At 43.0% G+C, this 24,046-nt stretch overlaps 1 protein-coding gene across 2 annotated transcripts; it reads left to right on the top strand.

Moving 5' to 3' along the window:
- Positions 1–2,568: 2,568 nt before the first annotated feature.
- On the top strand, positions 2,569–22,192 carry LOC147437570 (sister chromatid cohesion 1 protein 4-like). Of its 2 annotated transcripts, XM_086487088.1 has the most exons (13): positions 2,572–3,061; positions 3,285–3,564; positions 3,642–3,727; positions 3,812–3,864; positions 3,938–4,008; positions 4,078–4,499; positions 4,576–4,681; positions 4,762–4,898; positions 4,993–5,531; positions 5,620–5,653; positions 21,423–21,504; positions 21,645–21,786; positions 21,868–22,192. In XM_086487088.1, exons 1-13 carry the CDS (start codon positions 2,938–2,940, stop codon positions 21,964–21,966), a joined length of 2,175 nt encoding a protein of 724 aa, XP_086343214.1. In that variant the 5' UTR covers positions 2,572–2,937; the 3' UTR covers positions 21,967–22,192. The 2 variants fall into 2 exon arrangements, with proteins under 2 accessions (XP_086343215.1, XP_086343214.1); XM_086487089.1 differs by lacking the exons at positions 21,423–21,504; positions 21,645–21,786; positions 21,868–22,192 and adding an exon at positions 19,401–20,602 and having other exon boundaries at positions 2,569–3,061.
- The last annotated feature ends 1,854 nt before the right edge of the window (positions 22,193–24,046 follow it).

Genomic DNA, 24,046 nt, shown 5'->3' with positions numbered 1-24,046 from the left:
CAAGAGTGCTTGGGTGGAGAGAGCAACAAAAAACATAACGCCTAGTTAGATAGCATCGACAATACTTTCAAAAGAGAGAGAAATTAAGCTAATGACAACAATTGAGGACCGGATTTGCATGGAGCCGGTCCCCCCTCCAAAAGGCTTTGTATTATGGTTTCTCCCATCAAGAGAGACATTGTACAATACAATTCTTTGTGTTCCTTCAAGACTAGCTAGTGCAATGAAGATGAGAGCTTCATGCACTAAGCAAAACACTTAGCAAACACAACTTGAATTATCCCCGTTCTCAGACCCAAGACCTCACACACCTTCGAAGATGGTGAGAGCTAGCAAGGTATGAGAGTAGATTGAGAGGAAGAAGGAGTATCTTACGAGAAAGATGTACATCTCCTCACATAATCACTCATATTAGCATAGCTTAGCTTAGTAATTAGCTTGGTAGAGGAGATGAGCATGCATTGAAGCTTGGCTCTTGGTTGGATTTGCATCCACATGCCAAGAGTGTGTGGATGTAGGCTTCTATCTCACAAGCTTGGAGTAGGTGATGAGCTCTCCATTAAAGCTTGGGAAGAGATAGTCTTCTCTTTCTTCACACATGAGATTGTGTGAGAGAGAGTGTGTGATAATGCCTTGCAAAAATCAGCCCCCTCTCTCTCTTGGGCGAGCCCTCTTGCTATTTGCTCTTGCTGAGCCCTCATTGGCTCTCCCCAAGTCAAGCCAATGACTATTAAGCAGCATAAGTGATAGCCTTCTGACATGTGTCCCCCTTTCCCCTTTTGTGAGAGCTTTAGGTAATTAAATAATTAAACTAAACTCTCATTGGACCCCTTTGCCTCCTGGCCAATAGGAATCAGGCAAGCCATTGGGCTCCTGAATGCTCTTTGGACCCGTTGTGAGACTGCCCAATAGTCTTCTAGGAGACTTAATTCTCATTGGTTTCTTTTATTAAATGTTTTTAAATTAATTAAACTAGATTTACTCTAGCTTAATTCTCATTGGTCCACTTCAAGGGTCATCCAATAGAAACTGGGCACACCTTGTGGGCATCTGACCTACGGAGCTGACATGTGTCCCTCATTCCCTTTGTGTAAAGGGAGCCTGTGTGTGTGTGTGTGTGTGGCTTTCTCTCTCATCCCCTAGAAGAAGGGCTCGCCCCCTCCCATGTAGGGATATGTGTTGACTTTGGAGAGCACACAAAGCATCCAATTCCCCCTAAGCTTTAACCCTTTGGACACAACCTTTGAATTTTGGAACCTTAGCATTTTGGAAGTCTTAATGGGCTGAACCTTAGGGTCTTTTTAGCCCATTGTTGCACATGGCTCTTTTGCAGATGCCCCCCCCCCTTTGGATCCCTATTTTCCCTCCTTTGGATCCCTACTGTGGCCGGTCTGCTAGCTTAACCAATATTCGAGCCTTTTCTCCCTTGGCACTTCCCCACATTAAATGATCAGTTTAATATGAGAAAATCATTTAGGAGAATTAGATATTGATTATTATGACACCTAGAATGCTTACATACTTATGCGATCAATCAAGCTAATGATTGGGCATGTAGACTTGTGTGTGACACATGAAAATTTTTGGCGCTTTGTGTCTAAGTTGATGGGCACATTTACTCTCCACTTGTGAAGTAAATCCCAAAATTGGTGTTGTCCTCTTGAAAAGAAGAAGAGTCACTATGTGTAGTGACGAATTGAACAAGATCCTAAAAAAATTATAAATCCACAATATGGTGGATGTTACACTGTGCTCACCCATGCTTGCATGATATTTGAACCTACATCCCTATACTAAAAGAATCTTTGCCCATATAGCTTCACAATGCTTCCGAGTTGGGTAGCCCAAATGTTGATCTTGAATAAGATCAAGGTTAACCCAAATTGCACACTAGTAGTGACTTGATTGGATGCTTTAATGCATAATTGACACGATACCTCTTCATAGAGGTATTGGTAAAATCTATAATAGTACTTGTGATGACAACAAATTGAAAACTAAAAGTACACATTGTAATTGCACCAATAACATATTATGAGAAGATTGTAACTCATTTTCTTGAGCCTTTAAGACCTTATAAAGATCGCGCTTTACATTTTCTATTGTTACGTTCCTTCCGTAGGTGATTGTTGAAGCCATGCGAGTAGTGAGGACACAACATATTGCAGAGGGATATGGGAGGAGCTCTTCAAGAAGTGTAGCGGCCAATGGTTGCCATTCTTCCTAAGGTCACCTTCTCCTTTACAATTCTGCAGATCTTGCAAGAGTTGGTGCTACCTCACCTCCCCATCGTAGAGACACTTTTGTCAGTCACTTCTCTCTAGAATTGCATACTCACTCTTTTACTATTGTTGCTCCTGCATGTGGAACTCCTCTTAAATTGTATTTTGGAAATAGGGGGAGTGTAAAACATCCTTAAATGCTGGCTGCCTGCGCCATTGGCCAAATAAGTATTCCTCGAATCCTGATTCCTCATCAACGGTAACCGCTGGAGAAAGACATTCTACAAGTTAATTAATAGGGGGAAAATTGCATTACATTTGGCATTGTTGAACCGGATGGTGGGGCCCCGGCCAATTTAAAACAAGAAGAGCGGAATCGTGTTGTCGAGAAGCCGGTCCTCTCTCTCTCTCTCTCCTCGTCGAAGAAGCTTGCCATCGAAGCCGCCTCTCTGCTCTCCGAACACTTCACCCACACAGGCTTTGTCCTTGTCTGCATGCTGCGGCTGCAAAGAAGCCCTTCCTCTTCCGCAAAAGTCGAAAGCCACTTGCTCCCGTACACTGCATTGCTCCATCGCCCACAAGCAGAAACTGCACGAGAAGGTCGCCCAAAGAGCCCTGAGCGTTTTGGGTTCTCTGCTTGATCGCTTTCTTCTTACATTCAGGTCGGAGTCGCAAGAACGTAGCTCCTGCTTCCTTTTCTTGGCAGCCTTTCATCATGTTTTACTCCCAGTTTATATTGGCCAAGAAAGGCCCTCTGGCTACCATTTGGATTGCTGCGCATCTTGAACGCAAGCTCCGCAAAAACCAGATTACAGATACCAATATTGGCGAATCCGTGGGTATGTTGAGTTACCATCTTTCTTTTCGGGGTCTTGAATGCGTGGTTGTAAAACAAAGAAATCCTTAGAATTTTCACTCAGTTTTGCAATTCACAGGACTATAATGAAGCTTCTATTGTACGTGCATATGGTTTTTTTGATCATTGTTTTCTTCAAGCTGTTGTGGTAGATTAAGTCAAGCTCCTTCATGTCGTTTGATGTTGGCTTGGTGTTATTATATCAGACTCTATACTTTACCCGGAAGTGCCAATTGCTTTGAGGCTATCTGGCCATCTTCTGCTTGGTGTGGTGAGAATATATTCACGGAAGGTAAACCTACTCTTCAATGACTGCAGCGATGCACTTGTCAAGATCCACCAGGCATTTCAGTCAAGTGCCGTGAACTTACCTCCAGGGGCTGTTGTTGCACCTTTTAATTCTATCACTCTTCCTGAGTCTTTTGATTTTGATGACTTGGAGGCACATCTTAATCGCGAAAATATGGCTGCTCAAATTGGCAACAGGTTAGACTTAAAGAAAAAGACTGATTGAATTTGTTTTTCTGGATCAAAATGTAAGGCTTACTGTGGGTTTGCATAAGTGACTTTGAACACCACGTCACAGCACGAGACCTTATCACTCTGCAAGAACAGAACGATGATCGTCGGTTGCTGTTCACCCTTGATGGTAAGGGCCTTATTGTTATCTATTGCTGGCATTAGGCTGCATTTCAGAGCATTCAAGACTCCCATGTTGTTGATATTTTGACAGAAAGGTTTGAAGATGTGGGCAACCCTTATGCTGTGTTGGATTTGACTCTTGAGGTGCCTCCGCATTCACTTCTCTGTTTAATAAAGCTTCATGTATACATCTTTACTAATTTCTTTCTCAATTCAGGAACTTGCCCCTGAAAAGCCCTTGTGTCCCAGTGTCGCAGCACACACAGACAGGATGCCAGTCGAGGATGAGTGAGTGTTTGGAGTTTTTTTTTAACACTTGAATTCAATCTCCTACTCATTAATTGTGGTACTGTGTAGTGTGCTTCCACCATTGCCTATGGAAGATGAGATTGATTTTGATGGCATGAATATAGACAAAGATATTGCCGACACTCCTACTGTGATTGAGCCAGATGCTGGCGAAGTTGCAAAGGGAGTCTCAGAAGCAACAATGGAGGTTCCTGACGTCGAGAAGCTGCGTGCTGCAAGGGATCCTGGCAGACAGGAGCAACTTATGGGACTTCAGGAGTTTGATGAGCTCAGGGAGACGTCTGTTTCGATGGATGTAGACGACAGAGTGCCAAGCACTGTACATGTTCCTGATGCAGGCATCACACATAATTTAGAAGAAACCCCACTCTTGAGGGAGGATCCAACTCCTTTGCGTCCTGAAAGATCATCTCCTGTACTGAGTCCGGAAGCTTTCTATGAAGATAATGACGCTTTGGGGAGCATTTTAGGTAGCTATTCTGTTTTTCTTTTCTGCAGGTATTGTGGGTCGCTTGTTGCATACTCAGTCAGTGCCATGTTGTGTAGGCAAGAGAACTCCCAAGCTGGAGGTTGCACCTACTCCAGTGTCAACCAAGCGAGTCGGAAAGAAGAGGAAACATGCTTTTGATGCCATAGTGTCTCTTTCTAGCGCGTAAGTCTGTGTGCCATATCAGGGTTGCAGTACAATGTTGTATGCTGGCAGTAGCTTACCCTGCCTCTCAACTGTTATAGTGATATGAAGAAACAGCTGAAGAGCACCAGTGACATCTGCCGGTTGCGACGGAGGGCTCCATCGACTGAGTATGAAATCTGGATGTCAAAGCGGGATAACCATATTGAGCAGAGTTTTTCAGAGCCTTCTTTTCCTGGTAAGACAGTGTAAAAATTTTCATTTCACACGCTGGTGAAAGGATTTCTTGTTTTTTTGAGGAAGGTTTCACAGCACCTCCAACATTCATCCAGGATTGTGTGAAGAGGTGAAAACCATATATGAAAGTGTCGTTAATGAGAGGATCAGGTCACATCAAAACCCGCCTACAGTTGAGCAAGTTTCTTTGAGGAGGACACCTAGAAGGTCTGTTGTTGATGCTAAAGGGAAGATTGATGATCTGAGGGAGGTCAGTACTGAACCAGCTGCAGAAGAGGTGCAGATTGAAGGCATTTCTCTCATCATGCCTTCTGCAACGGAAGAGCTGATTGAGAATGGAGAGAATGTTGATGCGATTACAGCACAACATGACGAGGTGCTTTCTCCGGACCATGAGCTTTCATTTGAACCAGTACAGGGCATGGCTGCTGGAGATTTAGATGTTGCCAGACAGCAGGATGAAGGGGTTTTAAACAAGGAGCAGGAAGAAGGGGTTTCTAATACGGAGCAAGAAGAAGAAGTCTCCATTAAAGAGGGTATAAATGGTGCAGTGGCCAAGGACATCAGGGAAAGCAATGATGAGGCTGCTGCCACTATAGATGATCACTATGAAACTGGAGGGCCCAAACCACAAGTAGGGTGCTTTTGGCTTCAGTAGTGCTGAAGTTTACTTTGTCCCTTTCTCCTCTTTTGTGAGATAAGACTTCGCTTGCTTTGAACAGGTACTGGGCTTTCTTGCTGACTCCAGAGATCCAGGTACGCGTCTTTCCAAGTGTTGAAATTTTGGAATAGCTAGTGCTTGTTGAAGCCTTTTGTTTGACGAAATTTCTGATAGCTATGAGGATATTGAGCTTAGTATGCTCGGGCATAAGTTCCAATACTTAACTTACCACTGCAGTTTGGTTTTATCTGCTTTAATATACTTTCATTCAAGGTTGACATTATGGGCACGTAAAATTACTGCACAGGCATTCTTATTTTGTTGCTTGAAGTGTGGTGTACTATACTCATCTAATTTTTGTCTTGGTAAATGTGTATTGCTGTTTGAGAGTTTCTCTCTGTAACAACAACTAAATGTGGCCTTTGGTTTATTTGATGGAGGATGAGTGGGAGCCTCCTTCCATAGATGTGGAAGTGACCCCTCGACATCCTTATAAAGGCCCTTGGTTGAGAAGCAATCAATACAAGATGCTAACTCTATTGAAAAACAACTGAGAATATTATTGGCACCCAAAAGCTCTGCGTAAAAGTGCCATGTCAGCAGTATGATATATTGTAATTTTCACCCTGCTTCACGAAGGTGCCACATCAGCATTGTACGGTCCAACCACATCATCACCCACATCATTACCCGGTTTTCTCTATTCTCTTACCGCCCCCTTAAAAGAAGAGTAAATGCCCTCGATTACGCTTGCAAAGACAGTGGACAATAAAGTAGTTTAGTATACCATAATGCTATGCTCACATGCATTTGGCGACTGTCACATACTTTGCTATGGACTGCATGGCATTATCTTTTGAGAAAATCGGCACCTTGAGAGATCTTTGATTCTTTATTGTGGTTCCCTAGGGCATAGGTGTTGTCAAACTGCTGCAGGAATAGTAAGGCTTGCTTTGGTGCTATAGATGCACCATCTTTGAAATCTTTTGGTTGATGCGGTGCTAATCCAGGATGTGGATAATAGGGGTAAGCATACGGGATCCAACCGTTTTACCCAGATGGCTGTGAGAAGACTAAGTTAAGTGGGTTGTCGAGAGCAAGCTTTGGTGCTTTCTGGTGCCGGAGGAGGAGGAACAGCCTGAGGCAACTAAGGTCGCAAGATGTAGTTTAGAAACTGTTGTAGAATCGAAAGGGTCTGCTGAGGATGCCTCAAGAGTGTTGCAAAGTTCGTCGAAGAGGAATTGTAGGTACTTTGTAGAATCTAGAACCCCCATCTTGCTCTTGTCTGTTCTTGGGGGACTGGTTTGCTTAGTAGAAGCTCTGATGCGCGAAGGTACGACGCGCCAATTTAAAAGAACAAATTGGAACAAAATATTAGCACTTCCGAACAATTGAACAAAGAGAGAGAGAGAGAGAGAGAGAGAGAGAGAGAGAGAGAGAGAGAGAGAGAGAGAGAGAGAGAGAGAGAGAGAGAGAGAGAGAGAGAGAGAGAGAGAGAGAGAGAGAGAGAGAGAGAGAGAGAGAGAGAGAGAGAGAGAGAGAGAGAGAGAGAGAGAGAGAGAGAGAGAATCCACGCGAGACACGGAGTGTCGAAGTTCAGTTGCAAATTCAAGTCTAAAAGTAGACTCAAACCTTGGCGTCCCTTTTGGTATTTCTTTATATTGCTTCCACAGGTTATAACTTCTGCCCTGCTCCTTGGAAATCTGGGAATGCCAGAGTGAGACCCCCTTGTACATATTTAAAGGCCCTTGGAGCCCAAATACATCTGCTATGAAAAGCAATTGCATCTAAAAGTTTGTGGTCAAAATTTGGCACCCAAAATCGGCCTGCAGAAATCACGGAAATCGTATAGTATCAACGCAAAAACGTGGGCAGGTTAATACAACTTGACCACGTCAGCATCTATGCAATATTTGAGTGTTCTGCTTCTTTTTGGGTTTAGGCCCCTCGGCCAAGCTTTTCCAAAGTTAATTGGGTTCGGATTTTTAATCCTAGCCCCTCTACTCTAGTTTTCAATTGGCCCCTTAGCTGTCTTCTGTAAGTTGGTTAGGGTTGGGTTCCCGTCACGCGACGGGCACCACGTGCCAACGGAAAAGAACAAACTGAACATACTTTTAGCACCTCAATAACAATTGGACTGAAAGAGATGCACAACACACGAGACGGGGAGTGGCGGAATTCCACCCCAAGAGAGCACTGGCCCCAAACCTTGCCACCCCTTTTGGTATTTCTTTATATTATTTGAACTCAGTACAACGCCGATACTCTAGACTTTGCACCTTCACCTGGAAGAGTGCCAGAGATTGAGCCCTCTGCACATATTTAAAGGCCCTTGGCCTATGAAAAGTAGTTTACATGAAAAGCTTCAATTCTAAAAGCATATGGCCCAAAAGCACATGTTGAAAATCAGCCAGCGTGATTTTAGGAAATTCATACACTTGCCAGCGTAAAACGCGGAAATCCGTACACGGACGTCCGTACAGTTGCCACATCATCATGCCACTCGCAAGAGATTGAGTGCGTGTGTGCGGTCCTTTATTTTGATGCCTTTAGGTCTCGTGGGCCTCATTGGACGGGGTCCCATAAGTTGGTGGAAACTCTTCTTTAAAAATAGGCCATTCGACCAAGCTTTGCAAGTTGGTGAAACTGAGAGAGAGAGAGAGAGAGAGAGAGAGAGAGAGAGAGAGAGAGAGAGAGAGAGAGAGAACGAGGGGTCCTGGAAACTATGCCCAGAAGGATGCAACCTGCTCTATCGGTTGTGTAGGCTCGCGAGGACCCCTTGTTCACTTTCTCCGATTTGGGTGAGCTTTGGTTAGGGTGTAACGGGAGGGTACCATGTGCCAACAGAAAAGAACAAATGAGACAACTTCCAGCACTTCAAAACAACTGAACTGAGAGAGAGTGCATGACGCATGAGACGAGGAGTGGCGGAATTCCACCCCAAGAGAGCACTTGCCCCAAACCTTGGCGCCCTTTCGGTATTTTTTTAATATGCTTCACCAAAGATACAACTGTTGGGACTCTTGCTCTACTTTTGCTCCTGCGAGATTACAAGAGAGGCCTTCAACGTGAATTTAAAGGCCCTTGGCCTACCAAAAGCAGTTACATGAAAAGTATCGAGCTTTAAAAGCATCTGGTCTCCAAAAAGCAATCAACGCAATTTCAAGGAATTCCATATAGTCTGCTACGCCATCAGCAAGCAACGTAAAACACGGAAGTCCATATTGGTTGCCACGTGGCATTGGCAGTGTAAATCGCGGGCGCTCGTGTAGCCGCCACGTCATCACCTTTTACGCATCTTCTTTTGTGTGTGTATGTGGATCCTTCTTTATTTTATTATGGGCCCCATCGGACGGGAACCTCATAAGTTGGTTAGGAACTTCTTCTAAAAATAGGCCTATTCGGTGAGGACCTATATGTTGGTAAAACCTCTTCTGTTGCTTCTACTCCTAGGGTTTAGGTCCCACGGCTAGGATTTGGTCGGCTAGGATTGGGTTTGGGAACTTCGAAACCCGCCGGGTCCTGAGTGGCTTGACACGCTAGTAATTTGTGACAGAGGGTCGAGAGATCGATAAAATACTTTGGGTGTGTCACAAACTGGTGACGTGGCGTGCCAGTACACACACCCACACACACCTTGCTGTGGACGAAAATACTGACGTGGCTGTCGTACGGAAAAGCTGACACGTGGCCTGTTGTACGGAATCTCCGTGTTTTGCGGCGCATATTGCGGAAATCTACAATTGCGACAATTCTGCTTTTGGACAATTTTTGGGCATTGCTTTTTGCTGTGCCATTTGACGAGAGAGAGACTCTTTTTAAATTGCTTTATTTAACTGAGAGAGAGAGAGAGAGAGAGAGAGAGAGAGAGAAACTCTTACTTTATTTTTCCAAAGCTTTTAATTTTTAGCTTTTGGATTCCAGCTTTTGGGGCTTTGCTTTTGGCATCCCTTGTACCTTTAAATATGTGAGTAGGCCACTCACAACTCGGAGCATCTGGACGCAGAGTTTGAGCGTGAGCGCCTGCCCGCACTCTTGTACTTTGAACAGATTAATACAAAAAGAAATACCGAAAGGGGCGCTAGTCTTTGGGGCCAATATCTCTAGCCATGGAACTCCGCCGGGCCATTGTCGAATAAATTGTGAACTGTGAACTGTTTTGAAGTGGTTATTTGGTGCTGTCGCGGTAGATTCTTGACTTGGGCTTCAGGCAAGGATCAGTCGACTCCCTCTGCATCCAGAGATACGGGAAGGGATCACAACGAAGATTCACGCGAGGAGTATGGCCCGCCTCGGCCTACTCAGGCGGAGCGTCAAGAGATGGAGCGTCGACAATTGATCGGCGATGCAACAAAGATGATGCTTAATTTTGCCAAGGACCCGAAAATGGCAAAATATATGAGCAAGATCTCTTTGGAGGAGGTGCATACGCAGTGACAGAAAACCACAAAACCACCCCCAAAACCCGCTCTCAAGAAACCTCCTACTCCCAAGAAGTATACAGAGAAAGAATTAGAAGAGGTGGTTGATGCACGAATTGCTCTGATACCACTGTAACAGACTTGGACACTCCAAGTCAAGAATCAACCGCGACAACACCAAATAACCACTTCAAAACAATTCACATATCACAATAGATTTGCACTGGCCCGGCGGAGTTCCGTGCCTAGAGATATTGCCCCAAAGACTGGCGCCCCTTTTGGTATTTCTTTTTATATTAATCAGATCAAAGTACAAGAGAGTGGCTAGGGTTTCACTCTCAGACTTTGCGTCCAGATGCTCTGAGAAGTGAAGCCCTCACCACTTATTTAAAGATACAAGGGATGCCCAAAAGCAGAGCCCCAAAAGCTTTTAAAATAAAAAGCATCAGTTCTCTCTCTCTCTCTTAGAGAGTCTTTTCTCTTTTTTTTTAATAAAAAAAGCAAAATTCACGTCGCTCATCATTTAAAAAAAAAAAAAAAAACTTTTTGACGCGTAGAACAAAGCTGAAAAGCACGGCAAAAAGCAGAAGAAAGACGCTGACTTCCCGGGTTATTTGGGTCGTCAGTCGACATTTGAAAAGGCAAAGAAACAGAAGAAGTGTGTTCGATTTGAAGGAGTACCCAGTTCTTCTTCTTCTTCTTCTTCTTCTGATAGTTCTTCTAGCTCATCTGACTCGAGTGAAGAAGACCGAAAACGCAAAAAGCGAAGCCAGAAGCAACGCTTCGGAAAGGGCAAGAAAAAGGCAAAGAAGCCAAAATCTCGCCCCGTGAGTGACAGTTCTACAGAGGACTCGGCTACAGACAGATCAGACTCTGATGAGAGCAACTTTTATGCAAAGAAGAAGAATTTTTACAAAGCCAACCTGTATGACTTTCTGGAAGACAAAACGAAGAAAGTCTGAGAGTTTAAGGAAGGTGGACAGTCAATTAAGTTTGACACGTTTTCGGGATATAGAGATGCTTCGAAGGCTTTTTCTTTTGTACAGCAGTTTGACATCGCTTTCGCGGGAGGACAACACTCTAAGATTCGGAGAGCTGCCTCTTACTTTAAGGGGAATGCTCGAACTTGGTGGTCCACGCTTCTATTAAGCAAGACTGCGCCAGTTAAATGACTAAAATTCAAGAGGTTTTTATTTCTTCTTGGTTGACTCCAGAGTATGAACGTGATATCCGAACTGCTTGGAACCATCTTCGGATGACCAAGAAAGATATAGTGGACGCTTATTGCGAGAGATTCTGGAGCTCTTTTTTACCCGTCTCTTCATTTAAGAAGATCTCGTTCAAGGAGCAGATTGAGCGGTTTACCTTGGGTCTTCCTACAGAGATTCGAGATCACTGCTTGGAACAGAAGTCAACTTCTATTCAAGAGTTGATGAGTCATGCGAAATGGGGTTTTGCCATCTACTCTGGCAGTCTGACTTACCCCACCGATGAGATCATGACACAAAGAGCTGAACAGACTTCGACAAATGAAAGTAGAAAGAGAAAGAGCAACTCAGAAAAGAAAGATGCACGACCCAAGCTTACTCCTCAGGAGCGAGCTCGCTTCATCAGGGAGGGGAAGTGCTTTGGATGCGGGGAAACTGGACATATCTCACGATGGACGAAAGTACAGAACTTTGCCGAGCTTGGTTCAAAGTGAAAGACCAAGAAGCCCTGATCTTCTTTGATGGGGGAGCCAAGGCCAACTTCATTTCACCGGAATTGGCGGCGCGGCTCGAGATCACTCTTGATCGGGTGTCACTCTTGATCGGGTGGGACCACTTGCGGAGGCAGTTCTAGCGGCACCCGGCAGAGACGTAGCCATTACACCTGTCATTGGCAAACTTCGGTTGCATTGTCAGGGGTATTTGGGGCATGAGGACTTTTACATTATGCCTTTGGAATGCTGTGAGTCCTCTTGGGAATTCCCTGGTACCACAAGAACAACGCCGTGGTTGACTATCGGGCGAAGAAAGCGACATTGACAACAAAGAAGGGCATAACAATTGTACTCGATATTAAACTTAAGGGCGAGTCTGTCCCTATTGTATCGGCTTCGGCCATTTCAAAGTTAATGAAATCCAGTCTGTTTGTTTACTCGATCTTTATGAAAGAGTTGAGTGACGAGGATAGGACAAATATGTCTAAACTTGATAAAGAACGCCAAGATTTTCTCCACTCTCATGTCGATTGCTTCTCAGAGAGCCTGCCAGGAGAGTTACCACCTGCTCGTCCTGAAGATCATACCATTGATCTGATTCCTGGAAGCACACCACCGAACTGGCCACCTTACCGTGTGAGCCGAGCACAGAATGAAGAGATTATGAACCAAGTGAAAGAAGCCTAGTACTTCACCGTATTGCTCTCCAGTGTTGTTGGTTTTGAAGAAAGATGGATTTTGGAGAATGTGCATCGATTATAGAGCTCTCAACAAAATCACCATCAAGAACAGATTTTCGATTCCTAGGATCGATGATATACTCGACAGATACAGGGATCCTTGTGTTTTAGCAGGATTGATTTGAAGAGTGGATATCATCAGATTAGAATCGCGTTGGGAGATGTCTACAAGACGCCTGTCGAACGATTTTTGGGTTATTTGAGTTTTTGGTGATGCCTTTTGGCTTAACCAATGCTCTTGCGACATTTAACCGGATGATGGTCAGGATTTTTCGAGAGTATAGGCTACTTGTTGGCACTTTCTTTGACAATATCATTGTTTTCTCCAAGAATGAGGCCGAACATAGAGATCATCTGCTTCAGGTCTTTCAGGCATTACGAGATCACAAGGTAGTGATTAATGCGAAGAAAAGTGAAATTTTCCTACCAAAGATACACTTTTTGGACACATTGTGTCAGTAGCAGGAGTGCAAATAGATCCGGCTAGAGACTATCCGTGATTGGCCCGATTTGAAGAATGTCCATGAAGCTAGTGCAGAGCTTGCTTCCCCTTTGCATATCTTGACACAAAAAGGAGTCCCTTTCTCGTGGGGACCCACAGAGGTGATTGCCTTTCAGACTTTGAAAGAGAAATTGACTACGGGACCAGTCTTGACTTTGTCGGACTTGCAGAAGTCATTTGAAGTATATTGTGATGCTTGTGGTCATAGTCTGGGTGCGGTCTTAATGCAAGAAGGCCATGTCATTGCTTACTAGAGCCGATTGTTCTCAAGGCTGGAATTGATAGCACAGATTTATGAGAAAGAGCTTTTGGCGGTTATCCATGCTCTTACTCAGTGGCGGCACGACCTACTTGGAGCGGATTTTACTGTCTTTACAGACCATCATAGTTTATGCTACTTCTTGTCATAGAATCAGCTATCGGAAAAGCAGATGCGGTGGGCAAATATCTTGTCACAGTTTCACTTCCAGATTGTCCATGTTCAGGGACAAAAGAATTTGGTAGCAGATGCTTTGTCTCGGAAGCCGTTGGTTTTGGATATTTCCGCGATTCATCATAGGAGCTTCGAGAATGTGGTTGACCAGTATGCCACAGATTCGGATTTTTGCAGATGTTTTCACACGGATACGGGATGGGAAGACAGTAGCAGGATATTCCATTCGGGATGGCTACTCGATGAGGAAAACCATGTTGTGCGTTACACAGCCGTTGAGGGAAATGGTTATGACTGAATGTCACTGTCCCCCTTTTACGCGTTATCGCGGCATTGCTACCACCATGAAAGGGGTAGAGAGATACTTCTTTTGGTCGAGACTCAGGAAGGATGTGGACGAGTTTGTGTGCAGTTGCTTGGTATGTTAGAAGGTCAAGTTTGACAGGCATAAAGCATAGGGATTGTTACAGCCTTTGCCCATACCCACCCACCCCGGGAAAGTATTGTAATGGATTTCATTTTTGATCTCCCGAGAAAACAGTGGTCACGATGGTATCTGGATAGACTGTTATTGACAGATTTAGCAAGCAGGCTCATCTCATTCTAGTGAAGAAAACAGTCAAGCCGGATCACTTAGCGAGACTGTTTGTGGCCCAGATTTTCAGATTGCATGGCATGCCTGAGACGATTGTCTCCAACAAGGACCCCAGATTTACGAGTTTGTTTTGGAAGGCAATTTGGGAGAACATTGGCATGCGGTTGCAGTTCTCGTCATCTTTTCACCTGCAGACTGACGGGCAATCTGAGATTGCCAATTCAGTGATTTTAGATTTATTGAAGTCTTATATCTTAGATCAGAAAACTCAATGGGAAAAGTATTTACTTTTGTTGGAATTTGCCTACAATAACACAATACACTCTTCGACGGGGAAGGCGCCATTTGAGATTATTGAAGGTGCTCCGAAGGTTCCACCCTTCCTAAGCACGAAAGATAAGATTTTTGAAGCTGATGAGTATATGCGCGACCTAGACACGTCTTTTGCCAAGGTCCGCGAGGCAAAAATCTCAAGAACGACATAAAAAGGCAGCGGATCGCCATCGTCGCGATTTGAAATTGAAGGAGGATAACTTGGTGCTCTTACGTTTTGAGAAGACACGCTTGAGAAAGAAAAAGGGAAAGGAGAGGCTTTTCCCAAAGCTTAGTATGCGATACTATGGACCTTTCCAGATCTCCGAAATGATCAATGATGTCTCCTTCCGTCTGAAACTGCCTTACACTTGGAAGATTCACAATGCATTTCATGTGAGTCTCTTGAAACCTTTTAAAGGTGATGTGCCCGAAGATGGGGAGCCCGATGAGCAACCCGAAGTGGAGGAAAACGAGGCACATAAGGACACAAAGAATAAGGGTAAAGTAAGAAGGCGGTTCTTGGTTAAATTCAAGAACTATCTTGCATTGGATGCGAAGTGGATGGAGGAGTAGGACCTAGGAGATACTCCTTAGATTGTGAATCTTTACCCTGAAGCTTTTGGTTTAGCATAGTCTATTCCAAATGGAAACCAGAATTCAGCTTGGCCGCAGATCTGGTGCAGTGGGATGCACAAGAGGGGAGTTACTCCGCTCTTTTGTCAACAAATGCCTTGATTTTTAGAATACTAGAGTCATTGATGTCTCTTTGAGCTTCAGGGATACTGAGAGCTGACAGTATTTTGCTGTATGACTTTATGAAATGGAATTCTGGAATATGAAACTGATTTGTTCTTGACTTGTTTTTTAAGTACAGGAACTGATAGATGAAATGACTGCAGCATTTTGGTATAATTGATCTCGAATAAACATGGTTGCAATAGGGGTTAGACAATTGGGCATCTATGAGGTCTCGACTGGATCTAGATGCGATTGCTAATTGCATTGCCGATAAATCATGGTCTAAGATCCAAATGAATGTTGAATGGCATGTGATGTCGTGTGATGTGACTGTCGATTGGTACATGTGTTGGATGTGTGTCTATAGTACGTAGGTACTAATAGTCAGTGTCTGCTAAGGCAGTTTATGGCTTTTGTCTGTTTTGCAGGCGTAATCGAGGGCGATTACAATGCTTTCAAGAGGGGGGTATGTCACAAATTGGTGATGTGGCATGCCAGTACACATTCACACATACCCTGCTGCGGACGGAAATAATGACGTGGCATGTTGACGTGGCTACCGTACGGAAAAGCTGACACGTGGCCTGCTGTACGGAATCTCCGCGTTTTGCGGCGCATATTGCAGAAATCTACAGCTGCGGCAATTCAGCTTTTGGACAGTTTTTGGGCATTGCTTTTTGCTACACCATTTGACAAGAGAGAGAGAGACTCTTATTAAATTGCTTTATTTAACTAAGCAAGAAATGTTATATTAACGTCTTCGAAAGGCCAAAGTGACCTATGAGACCAGAAAGTTACAATGCGGTGTATCTGATACAAAGTCAAATTAACAAAATAAATTAAACTAGGATAAAGAGAGAGAGAGAGAGAGAGAGAGAGAGAGAGAGAGAGAGAGAGAGAGAGAGAGAGAGAGAGAGAGAGAGAGAGAGAGAGAGAGTCTCTTGCTTTATTGTTCCAAAGCTTTTGATTTTCAGCTTTTGGGGCTCTGCTTTTGGCATCCCTTGTACCTTTAAATATGCGAGCAGGCCACTCACAACTCAGAGCATCTAGACGCAGAGTTTGAGTGTGAGCGCCTGATCGCACTCTTGTACTTTGTACTTTGGGGCCAATATCTCTAGGGACGGAACTCCGCCGGGCCAGTGTCGAATAAATTGTGAAGTGTGAACTGTTTTGAAGTGGTTATTTGGTGTTGTCGCGGTAGATTCTCGACTTGGAGTGTCCAAGTCTGTTACAGGGTGAGCTCGAAGAGCTCGATGTGCTCAACATTTTGATTCGGGCGGAGCTAGTTGGAGGACTTGGACTCGGCTAAAAATTTTGTGTGCTAAAAAAATTGTTGGTCTTCCGCTCCATGGCTTGATCAATCTCCTTTGTTGCTGCAAGAGAGGAATTCTTGTTGGATTTTGGTTTTGAGAGGAGGTTTGGCGACCTTTCGCCACCTCTAATAATAACTCTGAATCGACTTTTCTTTAAGAACTTCCATATTTTAAATTCTTAAAATACTTCATCAGGCGCTTTGCACATGTAATATGCAGTAAAAGTGATTTATGGTGATAACTTAGGATGAGTGCTCAGTGTATTCTCAAGGTTCCTTTTACTTCATGAGAGAGATGTGCAGTAGGCTAGAGAGAGGAGAGAGAATCATACTATGAGTGAAGGTTCTGCGAGTGAAGAGAGAGAGAGGGGATATCAAAACTGTGGACCGTTTCGACTGTGCAAACTCAAGGGAAGAACCCAAGAAGAATGAAGAACCCAAGGAATGTTGCCCATATTTTTTCTCTCTGCATCAAACAAGTTTTGTGCCCCTACCCAAACCAATACATGTTGCCTACTGATATTAGCCACTCCCACCCTTAGTCCATTGAACATTGGGCACTCCCGTTTTCATCGCTAGTCTTTGAATAGAGATCAACATCAGATACACAAAGATCCAGATCTTGAGTACCAAGATCTACTCGCCTCCTATGCAAATATAGAAGCTGGAGAATGGATCCCTTACCCTCTTCTGTATCGCAATTGCATGTAGCATGCATCCATTTCTGTCGACATGGAACCCTTGGAGATTCCTCCAAGCACCCTTACCTTTTATCTTCACCCACAATGGTGGTAGTACTTACACGCAAGGCAGAGTCAACAGCAATGTTGGTATTCTTCGACAATCGTAAGTCTACCTAGTAACTCGGCTGGTCGGTGTTTACATTGCAGCAGTAGCTACATCCGTAGTATCCACAAGTTTGGAGGAGTTTTCATCGGTTTATGCATCCACAAGCATCAAAAGCATTCGGCCTAAGAAGTATAGAAAACATCGACTGGATGAAGTACGACAACTGTAATAGGGATGGATATCACAAACACAAGGTTGCTTTACTTCACTTGAGAGAACTGAACACAAACATAGATCTAGTACTTCGCAAAAACACAAGGTTGCTTTACTTTAATAATTGAGAGAAGTGAACACAATGAAGGAGAAGCAAAGAGAGAGAAGAGAGATGACATTGCGTGTCAGGTCCCAACCGCCCTCAAGGGCCCCCTTACTCCGTTTCTAGAGCAAGTACTCGCACAAATGTTGATACAATGGATAAATTCTGAATATTGTATGCTTCTTGCTGATGCTGTCCTAATGCAAAAACGCTAAGGCTGATCTGGTGCAAGAATATTGGGCTGAGTGCAAAAATGCTGGCTGAACTGATGTAAAAACGCTGATGATGTTGTGGTGCTGTGGACGTTGGATGCACTTGTGGTTATTGGGTTCTTATATACTTAAAAATTGAAAGCCAAGTCACTCTTTCATTGTCACTTATTACTAAATAACATTAAGTGACTATTCATATTTCTTTTTGCTTAAGTGACTGTATTGTGCAAGTGAGGAGATGCAATTATGACCTGCTTGATCATGCACGTCCGTCTAGAGGCTCACAAAGTGCAGGCTAGATCCTAAGCTATACTAACTAAGATTGATGCTGACGTGTAGCAGTAGCTTGCCCAAGTGGCTTAATTGCAATGCACACGTGATAACACAAGTGCTAACTTGTAATTGGCATCGAAGATTTGCAAGCTGTGGATCCTCGATGAGAGTTTCTTTGAGGTTGTCATCCCACTCCTTGTCAATTGATCTAGTATTATTTGAATCTCCATTGTCTTTGAATCCATCTTCGTGCAAAACTGTAGGCTAATCTGAAGCTGTGATACTATTGTAACGGGCTTGGCACTGACAAGCCGGTAATCTCATAGCAACACACGAAAACTCAAAGTAGTAGCGACACAAAGTGGTGGAGTCCGACTCCTAGATGCAGTGGCCTCTAGAGTTTGGCACCCCTTTCGGCCCCCCTCAACCGAAAGTGACGCTTAGGGCATCCTTATAGAATAACTAGTGCAAATAGATTACAAGAAGAGAGAGGCATATATGGTATTCTGTACGAGGAGATGATAGCTCCATCTTATAGGACATGCTCTCATCTACGGGCTAGTACCAATGACATGGTTCCAAAGGATGAGGTTCCACTTGAGGAGCATGATGTAGATGAGAGTCACGATGTAGAGCTCGAGGATGCTACAAAAGAGGACGATCCAAGTATGCATGTATGGATTCGTGCGTAGTGTTTGGATCGTACTGTACCTCCTGTAATTTTTTTATTAAAAGATTTTTGGGTCGGTTGCAGCCAGTCGTCTATGGTCGCTTTTATTGTTGATGGTTTTGAGTGAGTAGCCTTATAAGTAGGCACAAAGGCCACAAGAAACTTACAACATTGTTGCTGCTCGCGGTTACTTCGGTCGTTTGATCTTCCAATATGCTAGCTTCAACAATTCTCGTTCTTTGTGTATACTCTGGTTGTTTATAGAATATATTGTTCAACTACAAGTTCTCTAATTTTGTACAATGTGTGAGTTTTGTGTGTGTACAAGTTCTTCATTAGATATGGGTAATTGTACATGCACTGTGTGCGTGTACAAGTTCTTAATTAGATACGGGTAATTGTACATGCACTGTGTGCGTGCGCAATATGTATTATGCGGGTATTGGTAACTCTACTCCTAGTCTCTTAAGTCTCTTCACATCAATGTGGTGGGTAGATATCTCATGTATCTCTACATGTCTTTTGATGTGTCCTAATATGTTATCTAATTTGCGATTTTTTAACAACGGTATGTACTTCGATGTACTTCAAAATCCAAACCATTCAGCACAACGTACTTACGGACATATTTGTAGGGTATGGTTCCAGCTTGGGATGATTAGGAGGGGATGAGGCTTGAGCTTTGAGGATTAGCCTTTATCTTGAGTTTAGACTTTCGTTTTATACATTTGTATGTTGACTACAGCTATTGTATTGTCGTGGTGTCCAACATTTGATGACTCATTCAATGAGAGCTTTGAGATCTTTGTTGATGTGCTGATCAGACTTCTACTGCTATATGGTGGTTTGTGGAGACCTAGGTGTGCTCTGTCAACTCTGAAAGCATGGTTGTAACTCGTCACATGCATCATACTCATTGTGCTTGCAGTTCGAGTCTGAAAGTCAAGCCATGGAGGTCTTAGCACAGGGCCCTATGGACTTTCATTTTGCCTTAGGCTTTCTTGCCAAATGGACACAGGGAATGGATCTAAATGGACTTGTAGGTGGAACTGCAGTTACAACTAGATTCCCAGGACTTCTTCCAGAATTTGCTCCGCATGTTAATGAAATTGGGAGATGTATGGGTTTTGTGGTTGGAGATGCTGCGATTCCTGATGATGAGGATCGCACAATCTCCATAAGGATGGTGCTCTTCCCATCCTTGGCGATTGTGCAATTTATTTTGCTCCCGACCATTCATGGGGGAGAAATTTTACAGAGGGTTTTCTTCATTGGTCTTCCTGGTCACTGCTTTGTTTGTGGCAGAAAAGGCCATGTTGCTGTAGATTGTACTCGACGCAGGATTTCTCCTGATCAAAGGCAGCAAGCTTCAAAACAAGAGGCACTTCATGCGAATGGGGATTGGAAGATCACTTGGTAAGGAGAAGAAGTGAAGCAGAGAAAGCTAGGAGGAAGGAAGGGAAGAAAAGAAGACGACGAGCTAGGAGAACAAAGGCTCCAAAGCTTGTGTATAGAAGAAGAGAAAATGTTTCTCCTCTCTCCTCGGATACTACTTCTTCACCAGTTCTTCACGATCCGCCAGTTGATCCTTAGGGTAGTGATTTGGATATCAGTAGCAGTTCCGAAGGCATAAATTCAGCTTATGAGCAGCATTTTCCTTCTTTGGTAGAAAGTGCTAAGAAGTCTGCTGAGTCTTTGAAGACGCCTAGGAGGTCTTCAAGACTTAACCCCCATATCTAGCCTTGATTTGAGGCAATCTTGTATCTTAGATTGCCCTAGGTTTTTATTTTTTGGTGATACCATTTATGGTGTTCTCTCTGTATTATTCTGATGTAATTTTACCTTGGGTTTTGTGCCCTTGAGGTGATTTTAATAGAAAGATTCTCTTTTGGGAAAAAAAAAAAACTGTGTAACTTGTTTTTTTTGAACCTTTGAAAAAAATGTTTTCCGTGTTCTGTACGTTTAAAAATGCTTTTTGAAATACATTTCATACCTATGAAACCCCGTTTTGAATGTACGTTTTGGTTTGTAACTCTATGCAAGGTGGTGTTTGTCTGTGTGTGCTATTGGTCGACCTGGCTTGCAGTTGGTGTTGGCCTCTTCTCTCTAGATGTTCATCGGTTTGTCTTGCACTTAGCAGCTTCAGGGACGTATTATATGGGGCGGGGCATATAATATGCGTACTAAACATATTTTTCATGGATAAAAATAAAAAAATGTTGTTTTTTTAATAAATTATATCTTACAACTATTAAGTACACTTGATGAACTAGTTTTGCATGTATTTTGATTGACTTGTAAAGATTAGAGTACACTTAACACAATGTGACCCCAGCCTAGTACGATACGTTTCATAATGTGGAGTACTGTACTTCAAAGATAATATGTGTATTTTAGTTGCTATGGTCCTGGAGGCTGGGGTATTGAAGATTTTGATGGAAGTTCTGGTGTGATCCTCTCTTAGTGAGTGGTTTTGATGTTTATTGGTATTAAGATTTTTACTATGGGCAGTTGTCAGCTTTGTTTTGTCCTGGTTGCGAGTGGTTAGTTAGGGAAGTTCTTAGAGGATGGCTTCTTGACAGCTTGGAGTATTTGAGTTGTACAGCTCTTTGCGGGAGTCATTAGCCACTTCGGCTTCCTATCCTCCTTGTTGATACCTGTAATGATCCATTGGTTTTTTGCCTCAGCTATGTATAGCTTGAAGGGTCTTTTAAACGTATGGTCGTGTGGCTTTAAGCTGTAACACAAATAGGTGTGGCTTTAAGCTGTAATACAAATAGGCAGTTTTGCCACCTCTATAGTATGAGAGAGAGAGAGAGAGAGTGTTTTGTTGTTTTGTTTTATAGATGAACTTGGGAATGAGATGGCTGCAACCAAACAGACTGGAAAGAGTTCTTCAAATGACAATGGCTGGTCATCGCGGTCAAGGTGAATGCCATGCACTGAAGTTTATGTTGTCTTATGGATGACTACCATGAGTCTATAACTTTCCGTACACATCTCTGGGCCTTTCCTGGATTCAATCAGGCATATATACGTGTACGTGAGGGTAGCTTTCATTTTTGCAGGGCGGTTGCTATGTATCTGAAAGAAAAGTTCGAGACCATGGAGCCTGTTGAGACCTCAGCTAATATCAGGAGTTTGAAATTGGAAAAGCTTTTGACAGGAAGAACACGCAGAGAAGCAGCGCGTTTGTTCTTTGAGACACTGGTGCACTTGAAGGCTGTTTGCTTTAATAGTTTATCTTTGTCTATGCGATCATTGTATTTATTAGTGGTGTGCACATGACAGGTTCTGGGAACGAAGGGTTATCTTCAAGTGGAGCAGGCATGTCCCTTTGCTGATGTTCAACTCACTGCTACTCGAAGATTACTGAAGGCAGCTTTTTAACGATTTGAATGGAATGCGAAGTAGATTTGGTGCTGGAATTGTAGATACAAACAATGGGTATTGAACTTACAAATCAGTGGTCCTTTGGCTATTGTCATTTTTGAGCAATTTTTACTGCGGCAAAATTTTGTACATGCTGGAATTGTAGATATTAACCTGGGCATCATGGCATTTTCTATCAATATTTTTTGGTGTGTATAATACAACGGGAGATCCATAAGCTGCAGTCTTCTAGTCGCTTTCCAATCATGTCCTGCACTTGATGTGAGATGGTATTCATGGCCTTGAATAGATTAGAATCGTTCTAGTCTCTTCATGGCATCAAGCGCATCAGGCACCGGCATCTCAAGATTCCAGGATCGGGGAATTCTACGCAATTTTTCTTTGTTTAAGCCTATTTAAGGAGCCATTTTCAAAGCTCTCTCATGTGAGAATTTTCTTTTCACTTCTTATGGATGGACTTGGCATTTTGGTGTGACATCCAGCTATCCCCTGTAGATAGACTTTGCTTCGCATGAAAAGAGGGTTGATTAAGCCCATTCTCAAATTAGTCAGCCACTCTCTCCTATAACAGTGGGAACCCATCTTAATGACGATAGTTGCTTACAAAATTATTGTCAAGATTGTAGCTAAACGAAGTGCTCACCCCCCATCAACATTTTGGAAGATCAATCTATGATAACATTTTGGTAGCAAAGATTTGCATGGAGTATGTAAATTTTACCAAACAGGAATGCATCCTACCCCCATCAATATGGATTCGCCAAAGGAAGATAAATTTATGATACAATTTTAACAGCAAAGATTCACATCCAACATGCAAATTAGCAAAGAGAAATGCATCCTCATGCAACTCGACGTAGACAATCCGTATGACCAAAGCTTGTGGTCTAGTAGCAAAGCTGTTATGAAGGCGTTGGGCTTTGGATCCAAAATGTGTGCAATTTTTCACACTCTGAGCTCCTCTTCAACACCATATTTGAAGTGACGAGATCAAACAAGCAAGGTTGCTTGCTTGCCTCGCTTCTCTTTGCAATTGGTTCACTTCCTTTTGTGACTTTGTTCAAGGATAGTGCTACTTAGTATCGAGGGGTGACAATTGTTGGCAAAATTATTTTCAAAAGATTCTTTGCACTCCGTAAGTTCAACATTGAAAAATCAAAATTGATTTCACGTGCTGGTGTAGGGGAGGGGAGAGGAGAGAAAGGATAGAGAGCATGTATGTGCACTAGCATAGGCGATTGTGTTTGTCGAAACAAAAACAAAGAGAAATAGCACAAGCATTGGGTGCAATCTCCCTCTTGCATGTATTCAACTTACACCTCCAGATTTATGCTATTTTTCAATTGGACATAAATATGGTTTGCTCATGAACAACTTATAAAAATTGTTTTGACAAAAGGCGAAATAATCATGTTGTGCAACTATCCAACTCACTAATCTGCTTCACATTACACCATCCAATCTTCTCATGTCATCCTCAATGCATTGGTTAAATAAAAAAAATATTCAAATATTTATTTTCATCTCTCTCTCTCTCTCTCTCTCTCTCTCTCTCTCTCTCTCACACACACACACACACACACACACACACACACACACACACACACATTAGAGCTATTTGTTGAACCCATATTTTGAATGAAATTAAATAACCTTGACCCTTCTTTGAAAAAAGGAGAAATGCCTTGTTGTCTTTGCTACCGTCATCACATTTTCAATAGTGGAGAACATTTTCTCTCAAATCCTAATATCTCCTTGGTAATGTTGCTGTGCTCGATTATGGTTCTACTTCTATCTCTATACCTTTCCTTGCTTGTCTTGGTGGGTTTGCTCTCTTAATATATCTCAAATTTATTTGATGATACTTGAAGCACCTTCATCCCCTAGCTCTACTACCTTCAAAATTGCTACTTTTGTTCAAATTAATATTCAATTGCATAATGCCACTTCAGTGCGATATCTTATTCTTGTGAGCTACAACACTATTGACAACACACCTTAACCCCTCTGCTAAAATCTCTCTAACAATGGATACCCTAAAGTTTCATCCTGATGGCCCAATGCTATGGGACTCCAA

This window comes from Adiantum capillus-veneris, chromosome 17 (assembly GCF_014529385.1).
Source record: "Adiantum capillus-veneris isolate H3 chromosome 17, ASM1452938v2, whole genome shotgun sequence".
Taxonomy (NCBI): Eukaryota; Viridiplantae; Streptophyta; class Polypodiopsida; order Polypodiales; family Pteridaceae; genus Adiantum; species Adiantum capillus-veneris.
The sequence above is the reverse complement of the archived record's forward strand: the minus strand, read 5'-3'. Positions and strand labels throughout refer to the sequence as shown.

Excerpts from the sequence above, each read along its gene's own strand:
- LOC147437570 (XM_086487088.1), top strand. The coding sequence starts at position 2,938 with ATGTTTTACTCCCAGTTTATATTGGCCAAGAAAGGCCCTCTGGCTACC. Across the intron at positions 3,865-3,937 it reads TGTTGGATTTGACTCTTGAG|GAACTTGCCCCTGAAAAGCC; the intron begins GTGCCTCCGCAT and ends TTCTCAATTCAG. Across the intron at positions 4,009-4,077 it reads AGGATGCCAGTCGAGGATGA|TGTGCTTCCACCATTGCCTA; the intron begins GTGAGTGTTTGG and ends GGTACTGTGTAG.